General features: G+C 42.5%; 1 protein-coding gene across 11 annotated transcripts in view; it reads right to left on the reverse strand.

Annotated features, from left to right (window-relative positions):
• BCAS3 (BCAS3 microtubule associated cell migration factor) overlaps window positions 1-26,431 on the reverse strand; it is a 319,099-nt gene that overhangs the window by 266,394 nt on the left and 26,274 nt on the right. For all 11 annotated transcript variants that reach the window (XM_032707131.1, XM_032707129.1, XM_032707130.1 and 8 more), the window contains 4 exons: window positions 16,035-16,142; window positions 14,318-14,394; window positions 5,083-5,159; window positions 3,266-3,349 (listed from right to left, as the gene is read on the reverse strand). In XM_032707131.1, the coding sequence (XP_032563022.1) occupies window positions 3,266-3,349; window positions 5,083-5,159; window positions 14,318-14,394; window positions 16,035-16,142 (346 nt within the window). The remainder of the gene's footprint in view (window positions 1-3,265; window positions 3,350-5,082; window positions 5,160-14,317; window positions 14,395-16,034; window positions 16,143-26,431) is intronic.

The raw sequence follows: 26,431 nt of genomic DNA on the forward strand, positions 1-26,431 counted from the left end.
ATGCACTCATATCCCATTTAATTGAAGAATAACTGCAGCTTTAATTAGATGAAAAGAATTAAAATGCATCATTCAGTGCTTTTTAGGCTCTTTTGTTCCAACAAATTCCTTGCATCCTTTTAGAGACAACACAATATATTGCTCTTGTTTCTCATAATAAATGCATTTTATATGATCTATTTGCTGTCAAATGAAAAATCTATAGAAAGCAGGAAGATATCAAGAAGATCTGCCTTGGGTGTCAGCACAGTTGAGCCTCACAGTCAGTTTGAACAAAGTGAACGTTCAATCAATTATAGATTCAAGTTCAAACTAAATATCTGTGGAGCTCCACTTGAACACAGAGTGAGGTGGGACACGGTGGGACCAAAGTTCTCCTCAACAAGACACAAGGGGAAAAGAAATGTCTTTTCCTAATTCCCCTCCCTTGCTGCATCCAAAATGGAAAAATATGGACAATTATAACAAAAAATATTCACATTTGGATGCTTATCTCCAACCAAGCACCTGAACATTCTCCCATCAGCAACACCATTAGGTAATAATGGAGTTTGTTCTGAAAGTTAATCTACTTCCATCCTACTCCATCCAGCAGGAGTGAAAAGAAACTTTATCTCATAAGGAACAATATTTTCATTTTTCCAAACACATGAGTTTCTATCCTTGATAACAATGAACCTAAATGGGAATCTTGAGACATTTTCTATTCCCAGAAGTTTTCTGCCGGGTCAAATTATAGAAGTTATCAGAGTTTTTAGAATATGAACAGCCAGAAAAGCACCAAAGTGTGGAAAATCAGAGCTAGAGCTGGGAAAGGTGTGTGTGTTTTCCTGCAGCAGCAGCAAACAATGCTCCTGCGAGATGCATTTAAGGAGAAACAGCAAAAAGCTCAATTTTAAAAATAAAATCCTCCTGGAAATCAAATGGGAAGATGACACAAAGGAATTCTTCACAGTGTCACCTGAATAACAAGAGTTCTGGCACCAGTAACAACCCACCCAAACAGGATCACAGTTTTGACCCTGGCATTCTGAGCCAAGAGGGACCTTCTGACTTGATTAGGGAGGGAATTCCTCGAGTGCAGGACACAGCAGGAGCTCCCAGGGAGGACAAAGCCACTGTCACCACCAGGACACATCTCCTCAAAGGGAAAACCATGAAAGTCAATATTCTGTGCTGCCACTGAGAGGATCTAAGAGGCAACTCTCCCAGGTGGCCCTGCTGAAACCCCTCTTTGCTCTCAGCTTTCCCCCTCTTTTATAGGAAGGTCCTTTCACTTCCTTCAGGAAGAGACTGGAACCCAAACAGAGAACAGGCTGGAAGCCAAGGGAACCTGGCAAAACAAGAACTTTTGGTTCACTTCTGAACCAAAAGGGGGAAAAAAAAGGAGCTCCACTTCCCAAAGAGCTGCTGCCTCTGCTGATGAAAGCAAAGGGATGACAAACCACTGCAGGCTGACAGGACACAGCAGCAGGAGAGGCTCAGAAGTGATGGCTCACATAAGGATGGAGTAAAGCTGGTGGTGAGGCAATGAGATGGACAGAGAGCACCAGATATCTGCCAGCAAGTCAGCACTGGAGTTATCAGAGATGAAAACTCGCTGGATAACAAGCCAGGGCTCAGTGAAATCACTAATAAATTAAACATTTCGGATTCGCAGTTGCGTTATTTGCGGGTAACAAATTAATACACTGAGGCTGAGACAGACTCGAGAGCCAAATGGTGCAAATATTTAAAAGTGTATCAGTATTAATCTTGTCTGTTACAGTAACAGTGAGGAGCACAAGCCACGTGCAAACACCAAGTAGTGCAGACACTGTGCCCTGGGGATTATCCCCTTTCCTGACTCTCACTGCGAGTTTATCTCCGTACAGAGGCGAACAATCTTTTCTTTCCTATGATTATAAACACATTTTATCTTCAGGATCTACTCACATGATGCAATAGCACTACTTCAGTGTGATAAATTCAGCTTAACATCGGAATTTCTGGATTATGCTCCTTGGCTAGTGCAGCTCAGCAGGGAAGGTCATCAGCTGCAGTGATCTGTTTTGGAGGGTTTTACCACATCTGATCCAAACTGTGCCTGATCACACTAAGCCAGTCACTTCTTCAAACTTACCTCTGCTATAAAAAGAGATGTTCATGATACTGAGATTGAAGGAGTCTGGGGAGATTTCCCCACACACCTTTTTTTTTTCCTCCACTCTGTTGATGGTGAAAGTAGACAGAGATGCAGCAAATCACAGCAGGAAAGGAGCAATTCCAGTTCCCCTCAACTATGTAAAAAACTGTGATTTTTCTCCTCCTCCAGCCACACTGGGATTGTGAGGGAATATGTTTGTTTTTATGTTTTGTTTTTACATGAGCTGGCCTGCCCTGTGTCTCTCTTTGTGGCTTCTTCTAAGTGTTGTTTTCTCCAGTGACACTGAGCCTTCTGTCCTGTGCTGTCATTTCATGCCTATTATTAGGTTTGTTTTGTTGTGCATATCAGAAATGAAAAGGCTCGTGGTTACAGGGAAAGCTTCTAATCAGCACCGAGTTCACCAGGCAGTGCCAAAACTCACCCTGTGTGTGTCTGTGTGTGAGAAAAAGAAAGTACTGGGCAAAATGTTGGAGCTGGGGGGGAACAGTTAAACAAAAGTTGGGCATACTCTGTCCTGTTTAAGAGTTTTCCAAGCCATGGTCTTCCTTTGGTATTATGAAACCCCAGATATTTCTCTGAAAACGGGGATATTATAACATTTGAACCAAGAAAATGAGGCAATGGGACCTATATGTAAACAGTCATTAATAAGCTCTAACCTTTAAAGAAGGTGATTAATTAGCTCCAGGACTGCACTGTCATCCTTCAGAGAGATTAAAATGCACAGTGTGAGTGTGATGGAGCCCAAGAAGCACCAAGCACTTGTAAAGTCACTTTTCAGGATGCTAAAAGACTAATAATTCAAAATGTTGATAAACTTGTACCATTAGGAGCAGCCATTCCACAAACCCATTTTACTACAACTTCCCCCCTAATACAGAGAGCTGCTTGCAATAAAGAAAACCCTTAAAAATCAGTTCAGGCCAGGCAACACTTTGTGGAACACTCTGTGGCTGCTCCCAGATCTGCAGGGTCGGGGAGCACAGGCACGGTGCTGATGCTTGCAGGGTTCTCCTGTCTGGGAAGGGAAGGGGGGTGATGACACACAGCCCAATTCAGCAGGGAAACCTAATAATTATGTTCCACGAGAAGCTCTCCCCGAGCAGATGATGGACTCACTTTGGCAGCACTAATGACTGTGGCAGTGTAAGACTGGATGTTGTCTCCACAGGCTCCACCACGGGATTGATGGCATCGGATCAGCTACAAGAAGAAAAGACAGCAACCAAGTAACTACTATTAAACTACACAAACCCATAAGCCATTACCAGAGCTCTTATTTATCATGTACAGTGGTGTGCTTTTTGTTTTTTTTCCCCCTACAAATAGCAGAAAGCCCTGCTGAGACACTTAACCCCTTTTTATAATCTTCTGGGTGCCACCCAGACTGTCGCGTCCTCCGCTCCAGTTTTCAATTACCAGCTGAGTAGTCACTGAGAATTCATAAACTTTGAAATGGTGGGATTTTTGGTCTGGCAGCAATACCACAAATAAATTTAAATAAATATAATCAAAAGCTTTAGCCGTGTATATGTAACATTAAATATCAGACATTCTAAGAATCCGAGTGTGGCTTTTCCCCCCCTCCTCCTCTTTAGGAGCAAAGGAGATGACAAAGGAAAAAGAGCTGCTTGAAACTTTACATTTAATAGATTAAAGGAAATGTACACGGGGTTTGCTTTATATTGCCTTCCTGCAAAATTAATAAATCAAAACAAGACTCTTGTACCTGCCATCAGCCTACAAAAGGTTCTGCCTTTGAACTCTAAATAACAACAGAATCTGTGCTTCTGACCAAATAAAATGATAAAAAACTATAGGCATTTGTTGCTTGCACACAGAACATGTTGCCTGTTTGACTGTTTGAGCTAAAGATAATTAAAAATCACTGTAAGATGGATTTGTTTCTACAGGCTTTTCTGCCTTAAGTATCTAAATAAAAACAGCTAAACTAGAGAGAAAGGGGAAGCCCACAGGGAATTTACCTGGGAACACACAAACTATTTAAATTCCCTTTGTGATGTAATTCTTTTGCAGATCAGCAACTTATATTTTGTCAGCAAAATGCAACTTTTTAAATCCCAGGCTGGCTGGTTAAGTTTTACAGCACCAGGCAGGCGTGGCATTGAGGCAAAGGCAGGCCTGGGTTTGGGAAGGAATCAGTTGTGCTGGGAGAGGTGTAACAACAAATGCATTTCTAAAGTTCTGCCTCTGATAATTCCTGGCTCAGCTCTAGAAACAGCTACTCCACTCACACAGGTGGAAGGGAAAAAAAAAAACCTGCCTTGAAATAAAAAATAAGGCTTTAGAAGCTGAATTTAGACTTTTCAAACACTTTGAGCTTTAAATACACGATCACACCCCTGGCCCAGGGCTGGGTAAAAGGAGTGATAATTCCTTTGCTTGGGATCTATTTTCTTTGCCTCTAGAAACAAGAACAATTATTTAAACATTTTCTTTTTTTTTTTTCCCTGAAGCTTAATATTTTCAACAAAGATGTTCAAAAGTGGGTATTTTGATGCTATTTTCTGCATTGCTGTGTTCTTTCACACAAACTCACCAGCTCTTTCCAGACTCAGCCCCCGCCAAAACAGAATTTAGGAACTGTTTTGCCTTCAGAAGTGTCTATAACTAAAGGCTTTAAACTTTTAAAGCACAAAAGGGGTTGGTTATTGAGTTACCTCGCTGAAAACACACATTGAGGGCTGTCTTCTCTGCTTACACATATTTATGCCTTCCAAGTTCATGTGCATAGTAAATATACGATAAATAAAAATACCTATTAGGTCTGTCATTTTAATGCAACTCCTCTTACAGACCTTCTTTTTTCACATACCTTTTTCCTGAGACTTTTTCTTTTCTTTTTTTCCCCCCTATACATACAAAAATCTAGAATGAAACCCAGAGGCATTTTTTGCAATTAAACCTTCCCTTACCTTATTTTCTGCATAAGCAAGCCAACGGCTTCCGAGGGCAATAGGATTCATGTTTGGCCCTGGACAAGGATAGCAGCCTGCAAAGTTGGAAAAGGGAACATTTAGAAATATCTTAATGACTACTCACAAAGAATTCTATTTATTGCCAAGAAAACAAAAAAAGTCTAAACAAACCTCTTTGGGTTGCTAATATCACTCAGTGGATGCTTGCATTTTTGTTCCTCGAGATAAGGCTGTGGTTAGATGAGCTATTCTGAACATTTAATTATGTGTAAATAACGATTTCTCCTTATGTTTGCATTTTTAGTGCCATTTTGATACAGTGGGGTGAGGGGATATTGAAGTTTGACCCGACTGGTTCTGTGTCTCCACGTTTTAATCCATTTTATTTGATTGCCATTTTTCTGCTGGTGAGCAGTTTGCTCACTTCAAGCTCTTCTAGATTTTTTTGTTGTATGAAAGGGTGCAGTGTGCTTTGGGTTTGGTTTTAATAATTCTACACAGAAGCCTTTCAAAATGCTTTTGGTTTTGATTTTAACAATTTTATATACAAGCCCTCAGCCTCTCACTGTACTTTTGCACACACTTAACTTTACACAGTGAGAGAATTTGTAATTCATTTAAAATCAGCGGCCACCTTTCCATTTTTCACCTGCTTTCCATTACCTTTACACTGTCATTAAAAACAGATACATACACAGATAAAGATCAGCATAAAATAGAGAATTATTCCTGAGGATTAAAAGGTGAAAATACCTATATGAGAAAATAGCTGTGAATGAAAATATGGCAAGGCTTAAAATAAATCAGGCTCATGTGAAACGGCATTTAATGAATAAAGTTTAAAAAATACATGTTTTTAATGAAATTTTATAAATAAAATATTTTTATAAATAAAAATTTTAAAACTAATTTATATTTTAAAAACCCACATTTTTACATTAAAAAAAGGGAGGAGAGAAAATGAGGGAAAGGAGACTATCAAGCAAGTGGTTAATCTCAGTTTTCAAGAGCCAATTTAGTAATCTAAATTCTCTCATGGATTGCCCAGGATTTGCTCACAATATTTAAAATCTTACAGACGTGTGTGTGATTTAAAGGAGCCCTGGGCAGCTGGTCCTGTGTCACATTTGAAAGAGCGCTGGGATCAGGGGAAAACCAGCATTTTAGGAGAACACACATAACACACAACTGTAAAATCCTAAAAAAAAAAAAAAAATTAAAAATACAACAGACACATCCAGCTAAGGTTTTATTGCCCCAAAATCTCCTGTATCAGACCCTGACACTGCTCTGCCAGGCACAGGGAGAAAAGGCAAACTGACCTTCACAAACACTCCTGACTTTGTGAACAGGCCCCAAAAAAGCCCAGAGCGTTTGCTGAGGGGAGCAGGGCTTTTATAAGAGGGATGGCTTTATTTTCAGTGCTTGCAGAGCAGTGGCAAAGGTGTGTGGGAGGGCGTTATAACAGGTTTAAATTGACATTTGACAACACTTTGGGTTTGTTCCGCCGGGCCTGCGCAGGCCCCGCCGCCACCGCCGAGATAAACCAGCTCTGCATTTCATCTTTCAGAGCACAGCACTGAGGGCATTGCAAAATTTGAAAGATCATTTCAGAGGTCATAAAGGAAGGGAAGGAGAGAAAGCAGCAATTCATCCAATTAAACCCATCTCGGGCCGGGAAAAGCAAAAACCAAAGCGAGGATTTTGTGAGGTCTCATCACCGCCCCGATCTCAGGAAGGGAAACGGATTCTGAAGAGATGATGCCACAATTGTTATTGCCTTCCAGAAGGGCATAAAATGTGGGTAGCCAGAGCCTCTTAAGGAACAAAGCAAGCAAAAAAAAAAAGGTTGTAAATACAAGCCTGGGTTGTAAACACAAACGTGTTCTTCCAATGACATTACAGATCAGGACCAGCGAGGTTTTAATGCCGACTTCTGCCTCAGCAGCTCTGATCCGGGTCAGTAAAGGCATTCAGGTCCCCCACATCTTTTTGTCTTCCTTTTTACGGATAAAATCTAGCACTAAAAGCTGCCAGATGATAACCCTCATCATGTAAATCTCTACAGTGACTTTAGAATCAGAGACTTGTGTTTCCCAAACTCTGCAATATCCTCACAGGAGAAAAACCAAAGGAGTCTCAGCAATTCAACAACTCACAGCAAAAAAATGAGTCCTACTTGGAAAAGGGAGCTGTTCTCAAATACTTCAGTGAACTTAAGTAAATGAAGAGCTACAAAAAAGCATCCTTCCAATCAAAAATTGATCATGTAATGGAAGAGTTACTTGGGAAAGCTGGGACTGCCCTCCCCAAACCCACTGGTGGTGGTTTGTTCCATGAACTGGGCTCAGTCAATCAGACTCCACACACAAATCAGCCAGTTCTAAGAATAAACTCCACAGAGGTCAACAATTCAGCTCGGTCCTAAACTCTACTCTCCAACACGAAAAACAGCGTAAAAAAAAAAAGAGCTATTTCCTCCCTTTCTTTTCTTTGCAAGTTTCTGCATTTCGGAGAGCGAGCACGAGGGATAAACAAAGGGTTATACTTGATGGGAAGGAAATGCAAACTGTTTTTCTGCTTTCCAAAAAAACAGCTGGAGTCAGCAGAACATCATCTCCAAGGCAAAGGAAAAGGCAGACACGGCGTGACCCACCGAGCTGGGCCATCCAACCCTCACCAGCCTCACTCTCTTAAAGATTAACTTCTATTTCTACTGGACTTGAAAACAACAGAGGAAAAGGCCATTCCAAGTAGCAACAGCAGCAACTTTGGTGTGTTTACAATAGGAATGAACATAATGAGAATGCAGAACTAACTGTCAAGGAGACCAAAGTTTCCAAGTTTTAATGACAGCATGGAGAGGTCATCCAAGAAAGGATGGCTGAGGGAAAGTCCTTCCAAAAGTGCAGCAAACCAAGCAAGCACTAAAAAACATCAGAGCTTGGAGTAAGCTGTAGTGGGCCTATCACCCCCAAAATATAGGTGAAAACCTACTGGGAGTGACAAGGTTTTGAGCACACAGCCACTCTCTCCCTCTAAATGCACGTGAAAAAAAAAAGTAAAAAATACGTAATTTGAAAATCAGAATGGAAGTGCAAGTTTTTCTGCTCATTTGATTCAGTTCCTATGGCCAAAAATTCCAACTAGGCAACACTGAGGAGTACAAAACAAGCTCCCTCCAAACAAGGACTTGGCTAAGAGCACCCTGGTATCTCATATCCTGTGCCTTGGTCTTCCCATTTCCAAGACACACGTTGTACCTACACCAAAACAGTATCACAGATAAAATTCTTTAGTGCTACAGTTTCTTAGTTTCTTCCCTTTTTTGAATAACAGAGTTATAAAATGATCATCTGAAATTGGATTATTATGATTAATTGGATTCGAAGATGCTTCTAACATCTCTGCTGCTCTGCTCATTTTATATACTTGGTTTTACTGAGAATACAGGAATGTCAGAAGTTGCTTACAGTTCTCCAAAGAGCTACACAAATATTTGCTTAGTGAGTGAGCAAAGAGAAGGTACATTTATCTTACATTATTTTTCAATTATTACCCTTGTGCTAATTATGAAAATCCCTTCCACCCTTTGGAAATTCATATCCATAAGCCAACAATAAACCAAATGGCATCTCTCAGGTGTGATGACCATGACACTGGGATGGGATACAGTCAGCAAACACCAGGAATGCTGGGGAAGGCAGGCTCCAAAAGGAGGAACTCGTTTAAGCCAAAATTATTTGCTTTTAATCATCCAAGGGACTCACTGGATATCACTAAAAATCAGTGAAGCAGTGACATCGTGTATTTTTAAATAAACAGCTCCAAGAACCCACTAAAGCTGTGCTGCTTCTCTAATAATCAATGTGTAACTCTTGCCTGGGCCTTACAAAACACACAGCACTCCACAGGAATGGAATTACACAACTACATCCTCAAGAACTGCACTCCAGAAAGCAGATCCATGAGGGGGAGCACAGACAGGGAATGTCCAATAAATAACTGCTACAGTGATACTGTTGTAGCAAAAGTATTGTTTATTCCAAGGAAAACAAATCATAAAAGTTGTTTTATCTAATATTTTTTGTTGGGTTGTTTCTTGGTTGTTTTGGTGGTTTTTTTTTTAGCAAATCAATTTCTTTGTTTGTTTATAAACTGTATAAAGTAATATTGTTTATAAATTCCTCTGGGTCCCTCCTAGATGAAAGGCCCTGTGTAAATGTTGTTCCTCTCATGCTGTCACATACTTTCCAAAACTCTTCTATTGTTCTTGTACTTCCTTCTGTTCAAGCATCACCCATAAAATGGGTGGGAGAAGGAGATGAGCTTTAAGGTCCCTTCCAACCCAAACCATTCCATGATTTTGTGCTGTCCTGGAGCAGAAGAACTGAATTCCCTCACACAGGATTGTGGAAGTACCACAGATTATTTTTGTTTTAAATTACCATCATCATTATTATTAGCATTATTACCATTACTAGCATTATTATAGCTATTATTGTTGCTATTATTATTATTATTACTTTCACTAAAGAGATATTTTTACTATTTCCCTGTCCTCTCTATCAGGGCAGTTTTAAGCATCTGGACTTTGATGATCCCACTGTGACCCTTCCAGCTCAGGATATTCTATGATTTTACTGTTACTCCAAAGGTCCAAGACAAACCCCAGAGCTTTCACCAAAAATACCCTTAATGTTCCTTAGGCCTGGCTGTTTAATTTAGCACAAATTTGCCTGATTTCAGGACAATGTTTAATCTCAGGTTCACTTTTTTTTGTTCAGAGACTTAGACAGTGATAAATAACAACGTTAGCACTGAGATTGCTGTTCCTGGGCAGGACAATGTGAGTGAGATGGCTTTGTCTGGCCTTTAACATTAAGGATTTGGGTGCTTTAGATAAAAATAACTTGTCTAGGAACAAACAGCACTTCCTGTTTTACATGTAATTTTTACAACTGTCAAAGCCAGGAGATGTGACAGATTCACATCTCGGGGACTTGCTGCAGTTTTTGTGTTGTATTTCTATTTTCCTGCAATGTAACAAAACCTCCTGTGGGCAGCCAAGCCATTTGTTTCCATAAATCTGCCCTAAAAAACCCCTTCAGAAAGTCTTTCAACATCATCCTGGAATGGTGAGACACCGGTTCCCACAGCCAGGAAGAAACACTCTTATAAATAAAACGCTGTTAAAAAGTAAAAGCAAGATCAAATCAACATTTCTCAGGCAAGGGACATAAAAATGACATGAAGGGTTATGTGTTCATATATATGGAGTGTGCATAAAGATAAAAAGTGTTTAAATTCACAGGGACACACTCGGCTCCTCTTCACTGATCAAGAAAATACTGTGACTCAGGAGCTGTTCCCCACCTGCCTCCAGGACTTTCCATCTCCCCCCCAGACACAGGAATCCTGGCAATGATTATCCCAATTATTCTGTGTGGGATAACCAGGATAAATGCCACTCACTGGGCACAGTTGAGGAGGGAAATGTACACTCAGAACTTCCTCAAGAACATGACTCTTCAGCCATTAAACCTTTTCACAAGACGTCCAGTGTTTTTCACTTCAAAGCAAAGAGCTCCAACTGCTCCCTGGGAGCCCTTCAGGGAAAGGAATTCTACCAGAAATGCCCCCAAAAGATGATTTCCAGACAAACTGAAACCACCCAGTGTGAATGTCAGTGCAAACAGCAACACCAAGTCCAAATTAGAGCATCCAACACCCTTTGAAACAGCAACACCAAGTCCGAATTAAGAGCATCCAACACCCTTTTGTTTGGGGTTTTTCCCTTCCTTGGAGAGGTGCATCCAACATCCATCCAATAACTTTAGGCCTGTGGTTGGGTGAGCCTTTGGAGACCCTTCCACACAGTGAAATACTCTGACTAAAATCTGGAAAATGACCTCTCAGGGCTCTAAGCAGCATCAATAGAAATGTGGTGCCAGCTAATGGCTGCAATAACTGTCTCCATCCCTGGGGAATGATGGATGGAGGATTTATCAATATGAGGAGTGGAAGGGCAGGAGAACCTGAGCAGGCTCTTGTTATCAGCCCCAGAGATGATGCCACATGCATGATGTTATCAGTGCTCATCTTAAGCCAGGGCCCAGGGGGTGGGAAGGATATTCTTCACAGAGAAGAAAGTATCCATCATAACCATCAGCGCTCACTCAGTAAGCAGTTTTGGAGATGGGTTGAGGGAGCACTGATGGAATAGAAATCAATGAAATTCAGCTTTTCTGCAGCTATTGTTTAGAGCAAAGGAGGGGGGAGGAAGCCTCTACATCACTCTGGTTTCTGATCATGTGCAGAGTTCAGAAAAGGCTCTGAAACAAGCCACAATAAAACCTCTAATTATTAAAAAAAAAAATCTATTTTAAATCCACACCTTGACACTCACAACTAGGAAAGGCAACACTTTCTGATCATAAGCATCAAATGAATTTTTTTTTTAGTTTGGCCACGTGAGCACTTAAACCAGGGCAGGATGTGAAGTTACTGCTTGGCTTTATCCTCCCCTTGGAGCAAGGCCTTTCCTAGGGAAAAGGAGCTGGGAGAACAGTGATGGATGGAAGTCAGTGCCACAGGCTCTCTGCAGACCCATGCTCTGCCTTCCCATTTAAAAATCACAACACCCCACAGGGTAGATTATGGGATATCCTGGTCATTTTTCCACAATGGCTCCAGTATGTTTTCCCTCCACCTTTAAGCACCTGCCTTAAATCCCCTCAGCCAAGGCTGGAGCACCTGTACCCCGAGGTTCTGTTACAAAAGGCACAAATAAAACCTGCTGGATCTCAGCCAGCCCGGTCAAATCAGCTCATTTCCATCTAATCCCATGCAGAGGGGAAAAGAAAGGTTAGTACTATGTCAGATTTGCTCCAGAAAAAAAGCAGGAAATGCAGGAGCTAAACATTCCAACGGCAGCACGAACTCGCCCGTGTTCTACATCCTGAATATTTTATGGTGTATTTATTGTAACAATATATTAAGCTGCACATTCAACCACAAAAAAAAACCCCCAAAAACAGAAAGACAAACACTCCTCACGTGCAAGGCAGCTGCATTAGCATTTCTGAGGGACTTCAGAATTCCTGACACTGCTTTTAATTGTACCTTCTGCAGTTGATTTCTATGTGTAGTCAACGAAACAGAGCAGAGCTTCTGCTGGATGTTTGCCTTTCAGCTGCCTCAGGGAGGTTCCAAGGCTCCCACACCACGGGGTTGGTTCTGATGGAAGATGTGATTTCCACATCACAACCAAACTGGCTTCAAAAATAAGATTATTTTTTTTTCCTACAGTGGCTTAAATGGTAAAAAAAAAAAAAAAAGTCTTCAGAGAGCCAGTGATCCTCATTAATATTTTTGACCTTTTAGGACCAAAAGCAGTCAAATATCACAGCTGAGAATCCTCTTCATGCTGAGGAATTCCCTGGGCAGGCGGTGACATTGTCACAGCCACTGTCCAGCTGAGGTGACCAGGGTGACTCCAGATGCTCCTCAGGCTGTCCTGAGGAGCAGGGATGCTCCAAGAATAGCAACAGAGAGTTTAAAAGACCTTTTCCTGAGCTTCCTATTCGGGGATTTCTACTTTTTCAATTTAAACTGGCACTGTCTTGCAATAAATTTTTTTTTTAAAAAAGGCAGCAAGAGAGCCCAGTTGTGGCCAGTTGGCTGCCTCCCAAAAATCCCTGCAGCTCATTTACATCCCATTCCAAGCCCAGCACAGTAACTTAAGCCTTTAAAGCTCCACTCTCAGGTGGAGGAGATTTCAGTACATGAAATGGGGAAAGCTCAGACAAAAGCTTTGCTGCAGCCCCGACGTGTCAGGGCACGACACCCACCCTGGGAAACCAGGGAGCTGCAGAACCCTGGGCACAGCTCCCAGAAACCCAGTTATCCAGGGAAAAAGCACCTGGATTTGCCCACTCACTGGGGCACAGGCCACTGTCGAGCTGAGAGGGGCTGGGATGGTCCAAAACACCCCAAAAATGAGGGTGTTCCTAATCAAATTTGGGACCCCAGGAATGTAACAGAGAAAATCTTGAGTTTCTCATATTAAAAATGCAGCACAGCTTGAGAAATACAGTGATTAGTGACAGCTCAGGAGGTTGGGATTTTTCAACTCATTTGCTCCTTATCTCCCAAAGTTTTATTTTGTCCTCAAAGTTCCACTGCTGTTCCATTAAAAATGCACTGCAAATCAAAGTCAGGGTAAGGAATAGGATTACCCTGTTCCTCAAAATACAGGTCAGTGAATTAATGTCTAAAAACAACTGCAGTATCTTTGAAAAAAAAAAAAAATCCACAACAAAGTAACTGGAACGAAAAAAGCACCAAAATTCTCAAAATACACATTTTACTGAGGGTTGTTTTTTTTACTTTGGATTCAAAATAAAGCAAGGCTGGTACCCTAATTCTCATTCCAAGAGGAGTAAGGAATAGAAGGACACAAATAAGTCTTTTCCCACTTGGTTCCTGTCACTGAAGCCCAGCAGATTTCCAGGATCTTCCATCCATGGATAGGAAGAACCTGACACCTATTGGCAACTTTAATATTACTGCAGAAAGCTGCTTTCCCTCAAACTATCCCAAGAAACAGCTTCTCCCAATGAAATTTTCCTATAAATGCACAGATAACACAAAAGATAATTTAGAACTTTTCCAATTGTGACCGAAAATACATCCAGAAAAATTCACACTCTCCTTTGGAATAATAAAACTCCGACCTTTCCAAATAAATCATGAGCTGCTGGAGCTTTGGGGCCTGGTAAAATAAGGACACATTAAAAAAACAAACAAACAATGTACCTGGGGCTAAAGAACAACCAAAAATGAACAGTGGGCAGATCACTGTGGATGTGGTTTTAATTGCTGCTTATGTGGATGATCTGAAATTCCAGTCCTGAGCCTTTTACATGCATTTGTACAGAATGAACAAAAGAATTCTTCAAGTACTTCTGGATGTCAACGTGCTAAATTGATAATTAATAATTCACAACAGCAAGAAATTAGTCACAACAATAATAAATACAAAAAGGAGATGAGGATTCAAGGAGTAACATTTTGGGGGCTTGTGGAGCAGGAGATTTCCTGAAACTCCAAAGGAAGACACGGAGACCTGCCTTGAGGATTCAGAAATAAAACAAAGCACAGAATAATCTGTTTTTTAGGGAAAAAAAAAAAAAGAAATAAAGGAGTTTTTTCTTTTTTTTTTACATACTGGTGACGAAGAACTTTTTGGTGAAGGTGCAGCTGTCAAAGGCAGCGATTTTCTCCTGCAGGACCACGACCAGGATCCTGCAAACACAGAGAAGGGAACACGTGCTGCAGGCATTAAATGCATGGGCTTAAAGATTCAATATCTAAATGTAATTATTTCAAAAGCATCGATAGAAAGTCTGCAGTGATGAAGTGCCACGTTACCCACCCCTGGCAGTTATTGAGGGTTCTCTCCCCTCCCGACCACACAACCTTCACTTCAGGAAGCACAACACATCTGCTGCCCAGCAACACATTTATGATCTGCCTCCTGCAGTAAAAGCTCCATTAAAAACAAAGGATGGGATTGCAAAAAAAAAAAAAACCAAACCCTGAATTACTTTCACTGACTCGAATAACAATCAAATCAACAACGGGCAGAACAGGAGCTAAATTTGAAATAATCCCATTGCCCATCTCACTGCAAAGTTATTAAACCATTTCATTTACTAAGAGCAGGGGAGGGTTTAATACCAAGAACATCAGCACACAAACACAGCTGAGAGAAGCAGAACTTGTGTCAATAAGCAAAATTACAGGTGGATGTTTATGTATTTGCTTGTACATTACACACTTTTATTGTAAAATCACCTCATCACCTGAACTAAAGAGCAAAGTCCCCATGTAACCATGCAGGAAACACTTTGCTGCCTAAAAAATTGAGGCCAAAGATGCAGATGTGGAAGCTTTATAACCAGGATACACCTTCTGCCACACTGAGAACTTCCCCAAAGCAAGTTTTCAAACTCTTGTATGACAGGCTGGAATAAACCACGTCTTGCTCTTGCTTATTTGTATTATCCACCTGCCTTGGTGAAGGACCATCAGTTCTGGCAGCAAAGGGGTATTTCCAAAGGAAAGCAGGAATTTCTTCCCTCAGTGCCCTCCCTTTAAGCCAGGGATGGGATTGCACCACATCCAGGGGGACCTGAGGACAGGCAGGGACCAACCCAGGAACACGGAGCGAGAGGAGCACCAACGTCAGCACCACGGGCTGGGAGCAGAGTCCCTGCCCCAAATCCTCCCACCAGCAGTGCCAAGAGATCAGCCAGATCCTCCCACAGGGATCCTGGGACTCCTCTTCTGCCTTAAAATCCACGAGGGGGTTCAGTTTTGTGCGTGTCTGGCAGAGATGTGAATTTAAAATTAACTCAGAAAAAACCGAACTCGTGATTCCGTGGGCACGAGAGATTCTGTCTGAGCTCTGGGATCCTCAGCCTGCAGAGCTGTTTTCTCTCCATCCCAACTGAGAGATGCAGCTTTAATATTTGACTCACTGGAACATCATTCCCTGTAAACCACAGGCTGCACACCAGGAATGCTTTGTGCAGGAAGGCAGAGTCTGACACAACAAGGGAGCCCAAAGGAGAGGGACACATAAACTCTTTAGTGCTGGTTAAACTCTCCATGATCCCATTTCTCCAGCTGTAGGTGGATGATCAAGGATTTCAATGATTCCTGTTCACCCTGAAAGGAGCTTAAATGATTTCAGATGCAAAATGGTCTGAGCTCCTTAAACAAAAGCCATTGGGGAAGCACATTGGGAGATCCTAGCTGAAATATTCCTTGAGAAATGCAGAACCAAAGCTGTGCTTGCAGGAAAGACAGAATAATTGTATTTATTATTGAAATTTTCCATGCCCTAACACAGAAGCAATGCAGAATAACCCCCTCCTTACCTCTTGTTGCAGTGGAGGTCATAAATGGGAGTTTTGAACTGGATGGACTTGACCATCTCTCCTGTTCTCAGGGAATACAGATCCACACAGCAGTAGGGTGGGCTGGTGCTGAAAGGAATTAAAAAAAAAAAAAAAAGAGATTTTAATGGAAATAAGGGTATTTTAAAATTTTTTTTTAATTATTTCAGCCTCCTTATATTGCTGAGCATGCTGAAGGAAAAAAATCACAGAGTCATTAAACTTGGAAAAGACCATCCAAGACCATCAAGTCCAACCCTTGACCCAAGGTTGGACTCGTAATTCCAGCAATCCAAGGAGAAATGCTGGAGAACAAAGGGTCAATATAAGCCTTCTACAAAGGGAAGGTCTGCTGAAAACTGAATTATGATCTCCACAATGGTCATGAACCTTTATTGTGCAATCACTGATCAAACACATGATTTCTCCTGCCACAAGGAAGACTTGGGAACGGCAGCAAAATACAAGCCAGGAAATTTTAGACAACATTCCAGTTAAAAACTACTCCAGAGAGCAACACTGTCCTCCAGGGAGGAATTCCTTCACCCACGTGGCTTGGTTTGATAGGGGCACATCACCCAGAATTCACATCACATCTCTGACGGCCTCGTCTCTTGAGCCACACAGATCTTTTCAACTGCTCTGCGTCACTTTTATCATTTCAACATAAATAAAACCCTCTCCAGGCCATTTCTTAATAAAAAGGCTGAGTGGGAGAAAGTGCTGAGTGCTCCGATAGGGCCGGGGAAGGCAGTGGTGGAAACCATTTTCCAGGCTGAGCAGAGGCTTTGATGTGGCAGCTCCGTTCCACAACACCTTCTTCCCCCTCCAGGAACACATTAAAATGTTGGCTCCTCCTGGGTCAAGGAACAGGAGGGAGCACGAGCTGCCAGCTGTGCAAACATCTCCTGAGCATTGGTAAAAAGAGGGTGTTTCCCCCTTGCCCAGATCTGCTTTATTTTACAGAGTTTAACACGATTCCTGCCACGACACCCTCGGAGCTGCCCGAGAACGTCCAGGAGGGCTGGGGCACAAATGCCAACTGTTTGTGCCTCCAGATACTGAACTGGTTCATCCAGCAATGGGTGACACCCAGGACATGCACAGAAACACAACTGGCACAGAAATAACAGGAAAAAAAATAAGTCTTGACATTTTGCCTACTTCAATTCTTCCCAAAATACACATTTTTCTAGGCACATACCCGGGCTAAGGACTAGAGGGTGCTATTTATTACTTCCAGTATTTCAAAGGCTCTTCAAAAACACTTTTAAAACAGTGAAACAGTCTAATCCCAATACATTAAGGTTCATTGCTGCTCGAAAACACAAAAACCTTCTTTAATTAAAGTACTTTGTTACCTACAGCAAATGGTGACGTTGATAGAAGGGCACACAGACCCTGATTTCAAATCAGGAATCACCAAAGTTGATACAGATAGAATTCTCTCAGCAGAATTGATAAAATCACTATTTCCACACCAGCCTGTGCTGAACAGTTCCAGTTTTTCAAGCTGTGGGTGACAATCTTGTCGCTCAAATGATAATAATAATTATTATTATTTTGTCACACCTTTCCTTTGGCTGATCATGGTAAGACCCTCCTACCAGTGGTTTTTTCAACCACACTGGGTAAAAACCAGTAACAGAGTTCAAGTGCCAACTATTATCATGGAATCACAGAATTCCAAAAGGGTTTGGGTTGTAAGGGCTTTAAAAGCTCATCCAGTTCCACCCCTACCACAGGTAGAGACACCTCCCACAGATCAGGGTGCTCCAAACCCTGTCCAAGCTGGCCTGGGACATGAAGTATGGACAGGTCAGCACTCTGAAAGGGAAGAAAAGCAAAACAAACCCAGAGGACAGAGTTAATTAATTGTATATTGGGAAAAATCCAGCCTGAACCTTTCCACTGGGAAGCTGAAGCGCGATTTGATTGTGATCTTTGGAGTAATATTATTAATATGTTGAGGCCACAAAGGCAATGCTGTTCTCCTCAAGGGCCCTGAAAGTTTGCTCAGATTAACAGATTTCAAGACCAGAAGGACCATCTTCTCTTTCCAGGCCACGCACAGAACGTCCCAGAAGCTCAAAGAAATGATTCTTTACCAAGCAACCCAATCTTGTCTGAAAAGACTTTGACCAACAATGGGGCCTCTATTTTTATGGTGAGTTGTTCCAACATTTAGATCGTTTCATTTTTATGAAATCACTTCTCAGTGCAAGACAGAATTTGTACATATTCTGCTTTTTGGCCTCTGTGTCTCTGTCAACAACACAGAAAAGCTCATTGCATTCACTCATCTTTTGTGTAAGTCACTAATAACCCAGAGCAATCCAGGCAATAACTAATAAACTGAAAAGGACTTTTAAGCCTGAAGTTGTAAGGTTTGTTTTCCAGCCCTAGTCCTCCTCTGAGCCCTCATCAGTACTGCAATTCTCAGCTTCTTTCTGAAGGAAGCACACCAGAATGAAAACTTAAAAAAAAAATAAAAAAAAATTCAACTATTCATTCCTTAAACACCACTGCAGAAAAAGCTTTCACTGAGACTTTCATTATCTAATGGGCTCTCTGCATCCCACCCTTGCACAATAAAAGCTTGAAAACTCCACTCTGTAAGTAATTTTCTAATTCATGGTACTTAACAGATTCATTCCAAACCAGGAAAAGCAGGGGAAGATTTCTGAGAAAGTGCCACTTCCCCCAAAATGTGTGTGCACCAGAGAAATACAAAGCAGCAGAGACATTTTAAGTGCACCACAAATTTGCAGAAAAGCATGGGAACACTTATTTCTAAATAAGAAAAACCTGTACCAACCTTAGACACATGTTACTAAAATCTAATCCTTTAAATACAAGGCAGGGAATTATTTGATACAGCACTAAAATATTTGTGCTAAATACCAAGAGACACAAACATCACTGTTGCATCTCCCTCAAACTTTCTGATCAACTCTGTCAGCCCAGGGAAAAAAGTTCCACTTTATCCTTTCCTTCACCATTTTCATCATCTCACGGGCACATAACAGAGAGGTTTGTGCACATATTGGTGTTATTGCAACAGACACCACAAGGACAGGACCAGCAGCTCACAGAGACAGTAAAAGGGGAATCCTTGTAGATATTAAAACACTTGGAAACCCCCAAATCACTCTTGTTCTGGCAGCTCTTCCCACTCCGGCATTCCCAGCAGTCGTGTTCTCTGCCCGTAACATTCCTCACTCTCATCATCAGAAGAGACTTTGAGGGGGTTGTTTTGGGTTTGTTATTAAATTTCCAGCTGCCTGGAGCTGCTCACAGCCCCTCAACAGCCCATCCCCACCCATGGAGCTGCTCACAGCCCCTCAGCAGCCCATCCCCACCCCGTGTCCCGCCGCATCCCATGGCATTCCCGGCGCCGGAAACGCAGCACGAGCTGCCTTTTCAGCTGTGGCCTTTGCAGGGAGACCCGAGTGTGACACGCTTTCCACTCCAGTGAGACGTGCCACATGTTCCCAAACAGAGCTGTCCCATCACATTCCCAGTGAGTTAATCCAGGGAGATCAGCGGCGTCTCCGGGGATTCGTTTCCCTACAAGGTTCACTTGGCCGTGGCCATCGCGGAGGGGAGGTGCAGCTGGAGCTCCACTTCCAGATCACAGTCATTTCTTCTGGCATATTCTGGAGGAGACTTTGCTTGTGTGAAACCAAACAGTGCTCTTATACCCAATTTACAAACCTGCACTGGCTGCCTTTGGTCATTCTACGAACATACACAAAACTGGAGAGATTTCTGCAAATGTTTGAGAGCACAGATTAACTTCAGAGCAGAACCCAGCTGCATTTATCACACCTCTACCAAAGGTTAACATTTCTATGATCAGCTGCATGATTTCTATGATTAAGCTGCAATCTGGCAGATGCTTCCCCTAAAACCACAAAATTAAATAAATTTTATTAAAGAGTTGTCTTGCCCTTCTTTACTGCCAAACGCAGCAGATTTCACCACCGAAATAAATGCAATGAATGAAGTCATTTGTACTGCCAAAACAGCCACAAAGACATTTATCTGCATTTATCACACCTCTACCAAAGGTTAACATTTCTACGATCAGCTGCATGATTTCTATGATTAAGCTACAATCTGGCAGATGTTTCACCAAAAACCACAAAATTAAGTAAATTTAAAGAGTCGTCTTGCCCTTCTTTACTGTCAAAGTAGAATTCACCACTGAAATAAATGCAATGAATGAAGTCATTTGTACTGCCAAAACAGCCACAAAGACCTTCAAGATCATCCAAGATGGCCCAAAACCAACAGTGTAGCAATCTTTGCAGATCAACAGCCAGATGTCACAGTTTAATAGGAAAAGATCAGAATTTTGGGGGCCCAACTCTGAGGGCAAACTGAGGGTGGAAACAGCTTCAGCTCCAGCCAAATCTCACCAAGCACAGAATCCTGTGGAGCCACAACCAGGCCCTGACTTTATAAACTGCCAGTACTTCCAACTCTCCAAATATTAATAGAAGCTTTTTTTTTTTGCTTTATTTTGGGGCATTTTAATGGACAGTATTTTCTGATCAGAAGACAGGACAGGTAATACAGATGGCAGCTGATTAACACAGCACATCTCCAATTAATTGTGTGTATTTGAGGCCTGTTCCTCTGCAGCCCAGGGACACTGAAGGCTTCTCTGGGGGGGAACACTCAACAACCAGCACTGGAAAGGCTTTACCTGCTACAGCAAAAGCACTCTGAGGGACCAAACATCCCATCCTGTCGGTTCTTGTAACAGATTTCTCTGGGTTTTCAGGTTTGCTTTTCCCTCCCTGTGCTTTCCCCCTGTGATTCACGGGGCTGACAGGCCCGTTGGCATCTCCTGCCCTCACCTGCCATCGCCCCCAACAAAGGCCACGCTAAGCCGGCGGCTCCACAGCGCCGTCCCAAACCCCGCACCAACCACTTTGGGGATTCAACATTAAGCACAAAACCCTTGTCCCGACCTGTTCCATCTAAAATATGTTTGCCCTTGGTGTCCTTAACGGCCCAGGGAGCTCCTGGGGTTGTGCAACACTTCATCACCTCGGAATTAAGCGGCCTCTGCCTCGGGTTGCAGGAGAGGGATCATGAGAAGGGATCTGTCAGCTGCTGAGGGCTCTGCTAAACCTTAATTGTTTCGATGCTAGTATATGGCTCAAATTACAACTCTGGAGTAGCTTGAAAACAATCCCATCTCCGAGAAATAATGAGAGGGTTTTAGGGTGCGTACGAACCGAAGCTGAGCAGGAATGAGCTCAGATCTGATGGGTGAAGCATAAAAGTGCCGTGAACAACAAAGCTCCAAGGTTCTGGTCACACCAGGTAGGTCCAATTTTCCCCAAGTGCCCATTAATTACATGTTCTTATGTCTTGCTTTGCTTTATGACTCCACACAGACCCTGTTCGACAGAATTCTCACCGTAAATGAACACACCGAAAGCTCTGACATTATGAAATGATACCTGAATGTAATTCCTCTGAACACAGAGCCCCATGGGCAACAAAAGGAATCTCCTGCTTTTCCTTAAACTGCTCCTAAAGCTGAAATCCTCCAGAAATCACTTAACACCAAAGAAAGCATTAAGCTTGTGTTGCAGCCTTTCTCTCGGTGAAGCCACATCCTTTCCCGGAGAACTTTTCATTAAATTTGGAGTAATTTAATAGTTAAATGTGGCTGATAGTCCCAGGAGGAATTACAGCTGCCAAGGAAAGGCACACAGAAACACCACACTGACAGTCACCCAACACAGTGATGCTGAAATGTCAGATACACTCATTCAAACTGTGCAGGCAAAACTGATTGAAACATTCAGTGTTATTTTGTTAATGTCTCCTCTGTAAAATAGGATAATTATACAGCACAAATATTCTATTAATAACTTAAATCACAACTCATTTTAAAATCAGGTTTGTGAGCGACCACCCAAAAATGCACAAGGGGTCTCCTCAGGTGATATTCTGAATGTATTACCTGGTCAGAATTTAAAGAAGGGATTAAGCAAGATAATTTTTAAGCACATGCCTTACAGCTTTCTCATGAAGTAGGAGCCTTCTAAATTTCTATTTTGAATTACTGAAGAAATATTTACTGAGTTCTGCATTTAAATTCGGAATTTTAAAGCTACTAAAATATTATTCGTTGTGCTTCAAAAAAAAAAAAACAACCCACAGAACTAAGGAAAAAAAATAATGATATCAGATTTTACTGCATTCCATTTATCATGTTTTAATTGTCTTTTTCTGTACTTTGGAGATTTAAAAGGGCCTCCTGCACGTGTGAGTGGTTGAGCTCAGCAAACTCCCCACACATTTTCTCTGCATGTGAAATATTTTTGAAGGAAAGAAAAAGGACAAGAAGGACTCAGAGAGCCCAGGGTAAGAGAGAAAATGGCATTTACTGAGAGATGCCAAGTTCAAATACTGTCAAGCTGCAGTGAGTTCCTCAAGTGGCAGCAGTTGTGGAACAATTCAGACACAAGGGGTGGAAGCTGAAGCAGTTTGCAATCAGCTGCTCCAACTACCAGCAAGAAGTGACAGCCCTAATTTAGGGAAAAAAAAGAGATTAAGCAGCATCTTCTATGGATTGATTGGTCCTCAGAAAAAAACCAAAAACTTAAATCATCCTGAAATTGCTGGTTTGCAAAGCACTTTAAATCCTTCTTGCAGCATATAACACAGAAATAACCCTCAAACATACAAGAAAACCTAATCCCCGACCGTTCCTCGGCTCTGTCACGTTGATTTATAACAGTTATTTCCAAGATGGACAAAAAAAACCACCCCAGATGCAAACAATTACTCTATTTTTGTAGGCAACAAGTGAGGTGGGTGGTAACTGAGAAATTCAGAGCGACCCTGTCACAATATTCCCGTTTGCTCTCCCCGGCACACACAACAACAAACGGCCCCCACATCAGAGGCTCGGCGGGGCCTGAAGGGCCACTTTGATTCCAGCCCTGTAGGCATCGGGGGGGGGGACCTAATTAGGGTAAAAAGTTCAACCCCAGCTCCACAACCAGAGCCCTGCCAGAGAGAAATTTCCTCTCCTTCGCCGGGTTCCTACCGTCCCCTCCCCGAGAAACCACGTTTATCTTCGCCGAGTTTGTTCCTCTCCTGATTAACTTCATGGCATTTACAGTGTTGAGTAATTTAAGAGGGGAGTTTGGAGTGGCCCTGGAAGCAGCAGCAGTCCCTGGAATGGGGCTGTGCATTATCTTTTCCCCACGGTGCTGCTTTCTGAGTTACTGGGGGGGAGTTTTGTGCTCCAGCTGGTTGGATCTGGATGTGCATTTATCCTCCCGTTTATCCTCCAATTTATCCTCCCCCTCCACCCCCTCTTGGATCGTCACACGCAGGGAAATGAAGCTGTGCCTCGGCTCAGACATCTCCTCACTATCCCAAGGATCGCCTGGAAAAGGGTTATCTTTTTACAGCTCCATAAATCAAAAGCTTGAGAAGGTCAAAACTACCCATAGTTCTCACCAACTGGTCAAAGCTTGACCCCAAATACTCGTTTTCTTCCAGTTTTGATCCAAGATTAGCAGTTTATTATAGTTCAAAGGTTATTTCTTACTCTGGTTCACTCAGGCAAACATTTGGTGTGGCAGAGGAACACCAGAGCTTTCCTACCCTGGGTATTTACACATGGAAACACCACCTTATTCCTTTTCAAGCTGCATCTCCTGGCACTTGGAACTGTGAGAAAACTCACAGAATTGCCAGTAAACACCACTTCAGCATCACAAAACCAGCTGAAGTTTATTACAATCACAGAAACAACTCCCAAGAAAAAAAATCCTGGGATCTGAAGAGCTCTTTTTAAGATGAAGAGCATTCCATCTTTAGCACACAAGCAATTTAAACTACTGTATTCAGGGACTGCACCTCTCAGGATCTTAAAAGCTACCACAGAACCTGCTAAGAACTGAATTTTCCTACAAGGATAATGTTTTTCACGTGCTGGAAGGGAAGGAAATCTTTGCAAGGCAGCTGACACGACCACTCTCTGCGCTTCATGATTCCTCACAGTTTTCCAGCAGCACAAGGGACTCAATCCCTCAAAGGTAACAGAACTGAGAGAGCTTTGCCCAGTTTAAAAGGTCCTACTGTACTTTTTTAGACCAAAACCAATTAATGTTTGCTCTCTAGAAATTTAAACTTCTCCAGGCTTGGGAGTCTTCAAAAAGTGAGGCCGGGGAGAAAAATCCGGCTGAGTTTTGTGGAGCCTTCAATAAAAGACCACAAATATTCAACAAACTTCATGAAATCCATGTCATGGTGTCCAACACAATGGAAAATCACAACCAGCTGCCCACCCCTGTGGTTTAGATCCAGGGTGGTGACACCCTTTGCCCTCTCCATGGCATGGCTGAGCCTCTGGCACTGCCAGGTGAGCCCAGGGCATCACCACGACCTGGGCAAAGGCATTCCAGGAAAAATATCCCCGGGGAGAGTCCCCCTGAGCAGTGTGAGAACTGTGAACAAGGGCTCCATTCATGCACTTCCTTCCCTTGGGGGATCCTTCCCCAAAGCTTTGCTCCTTGACAAACCATTTCACAGCCAGCTAGTTTTAAACATTAAAAGCCACCAGACACTTGGAGCTGGACACTGGATTTTAGCACTGCCCAGTGATTTTAACACATTAATGTGAGAAAATATTAATGCTTTAATCACTTTTTTCTATTCTTGGTCACACAGAGCTGCTTTCTACCCAAACCTGAGCGCTCCCACGAGCACATTCCTGAGCTGCAGTTGGGTTAAGGTTAGCAGGATTTAATCTGCAGTAGCCATGTGAATAAAACATGCTTCCTGAAAATCTGCTGCCAATTGATTTGCCTTGTAAACAGATCAGCAGGGGGAAAAAAAAAAAAAAAAGCTGGCTAGCCAAAGTTATACATTTTGTTTGCTCCAGCTACTCCTCCTTCTTTAATTTACCCTAATTTCCTCTCTCCTCCCATGATTAAAAAAAGATTACCTCTTGCTTCTCATGCCCTTGAGTGACCTCCATCCAATTCTTCAAGTCATCCAAAATTTTCCATCACTTGACACCATCAAATTAATGCTTCTTTCTAAAAATATATGCTGGAGAGCCAAGAGGCTGCAGCGTGGACAACTGACTGAGCTCCACGAGGTCTGCTGGCCCCAAACTCTGACTTTTTAATCTTCTGCCACTCACTGCTCAATCAGCTACACCTGATCCTTATCTCATTAAGGCCCTGGCACAGGTTGCCCAGAGAAGCTGTGGTTGCCCCTGGATCCCTGGAAGTGCCCAAGGCCAGGTTGGACAGGGCTTAGAGCAACCTGGGATAGTGGGAGGTGTCCCTGCCCATGGCATGGGCTTGGAATTTTACATGATCTTTAAAGGTCCCTTCCAAGCCAAACCAGTCTGGGGTTCTGGGATTCCATGACATGGGTTGCACCTCAAGATATTTTTTCCCATCTCCTGGTGAACAATTCATTAACAGAAGATGAAATATTCCCATCGGGAACGCAGGAGTTGGGACAAATCACTCGTAGGACTTTCCCCTCCTTTGTTTTGCCCTGTTAAAAGAGGGGTGGGCAACAGAATAAAACATTACAGGAAGGGGTGAGGCCACAGCTCAGGGCTGAAGTCAACCCAAGAAATTCCATCCTCTGTGCTCACTCCCACCTTCACCCTCCAGCTGACTCAGCTGCACTTTGTGAGCAGCTGTTTGCAAACCAGGTGACTGAAATCATCTGTGTGATTAAAACAAAAAAAGAGCATTATTTGATACTTGGATTATTTCTGCCATCCCCTTTCCTTCACAACCAGCTGAGGTGCCACAGCAGCAGCTCAGAGGTGGCAGCACTGAGGGGGTGAGGAGGGGTTTTGAGGTGTCTTTGCTGCCAGTCAGTGAACCCCAGAACCACCACAAACCCACAGCTGTGCTGAGACAAGCCTGGCTTGCATTTCCTTCCAGGAATTCTGCCCCCTCCCTGTGATAAACTGCTCAGCTAATGGGCAAAACCAAAAAAAAAAACACAAGGGAGGAAAAAAAATAAAAAATCTTTAGGCTAGAAACAAAGTTTGGTAACACATAATTAAGCATGATGGGGTAAACACTTGAGTCATCAGGTTTAAAGTGTTTAAAATGTTCTGTGCTCAGGAGAGGTGGTTTCCTCCATCAGACACTGCAATTACTCAGCTCTCTCTTCCCTTCCCCTTCTCCTTTCCTCTGCTCCTCCATACACTTTTATTTCCCTCCTGCCATGGGCACTTCTATTTTTTTTTTTTAGTTTTCTTGTTACCTGTATCATCTACTGGAGGGCAGATCTGCAGTCACTCAAACCAGCATTTATTCCTTAATAATCTAAAATAAATCAAAATTATCCTGCTTGGT

Source organism: Chiroxiphia lanceolata, chromosome 20 (assembly GCF_009829145.1).
Source record: "Chiroxiphia lanceolata isolate bChiLan1 chromosome 20, bChiLan1.pri, whole genome shotgun sequence".
In the NCBI taxonomy this organism is placed as follows: Eukaryota; Metazoa; Chordata; class Aves; order Passeriformes; family Pipridae; genus Chiroxiphia; species Chiroxiphia lanceolata.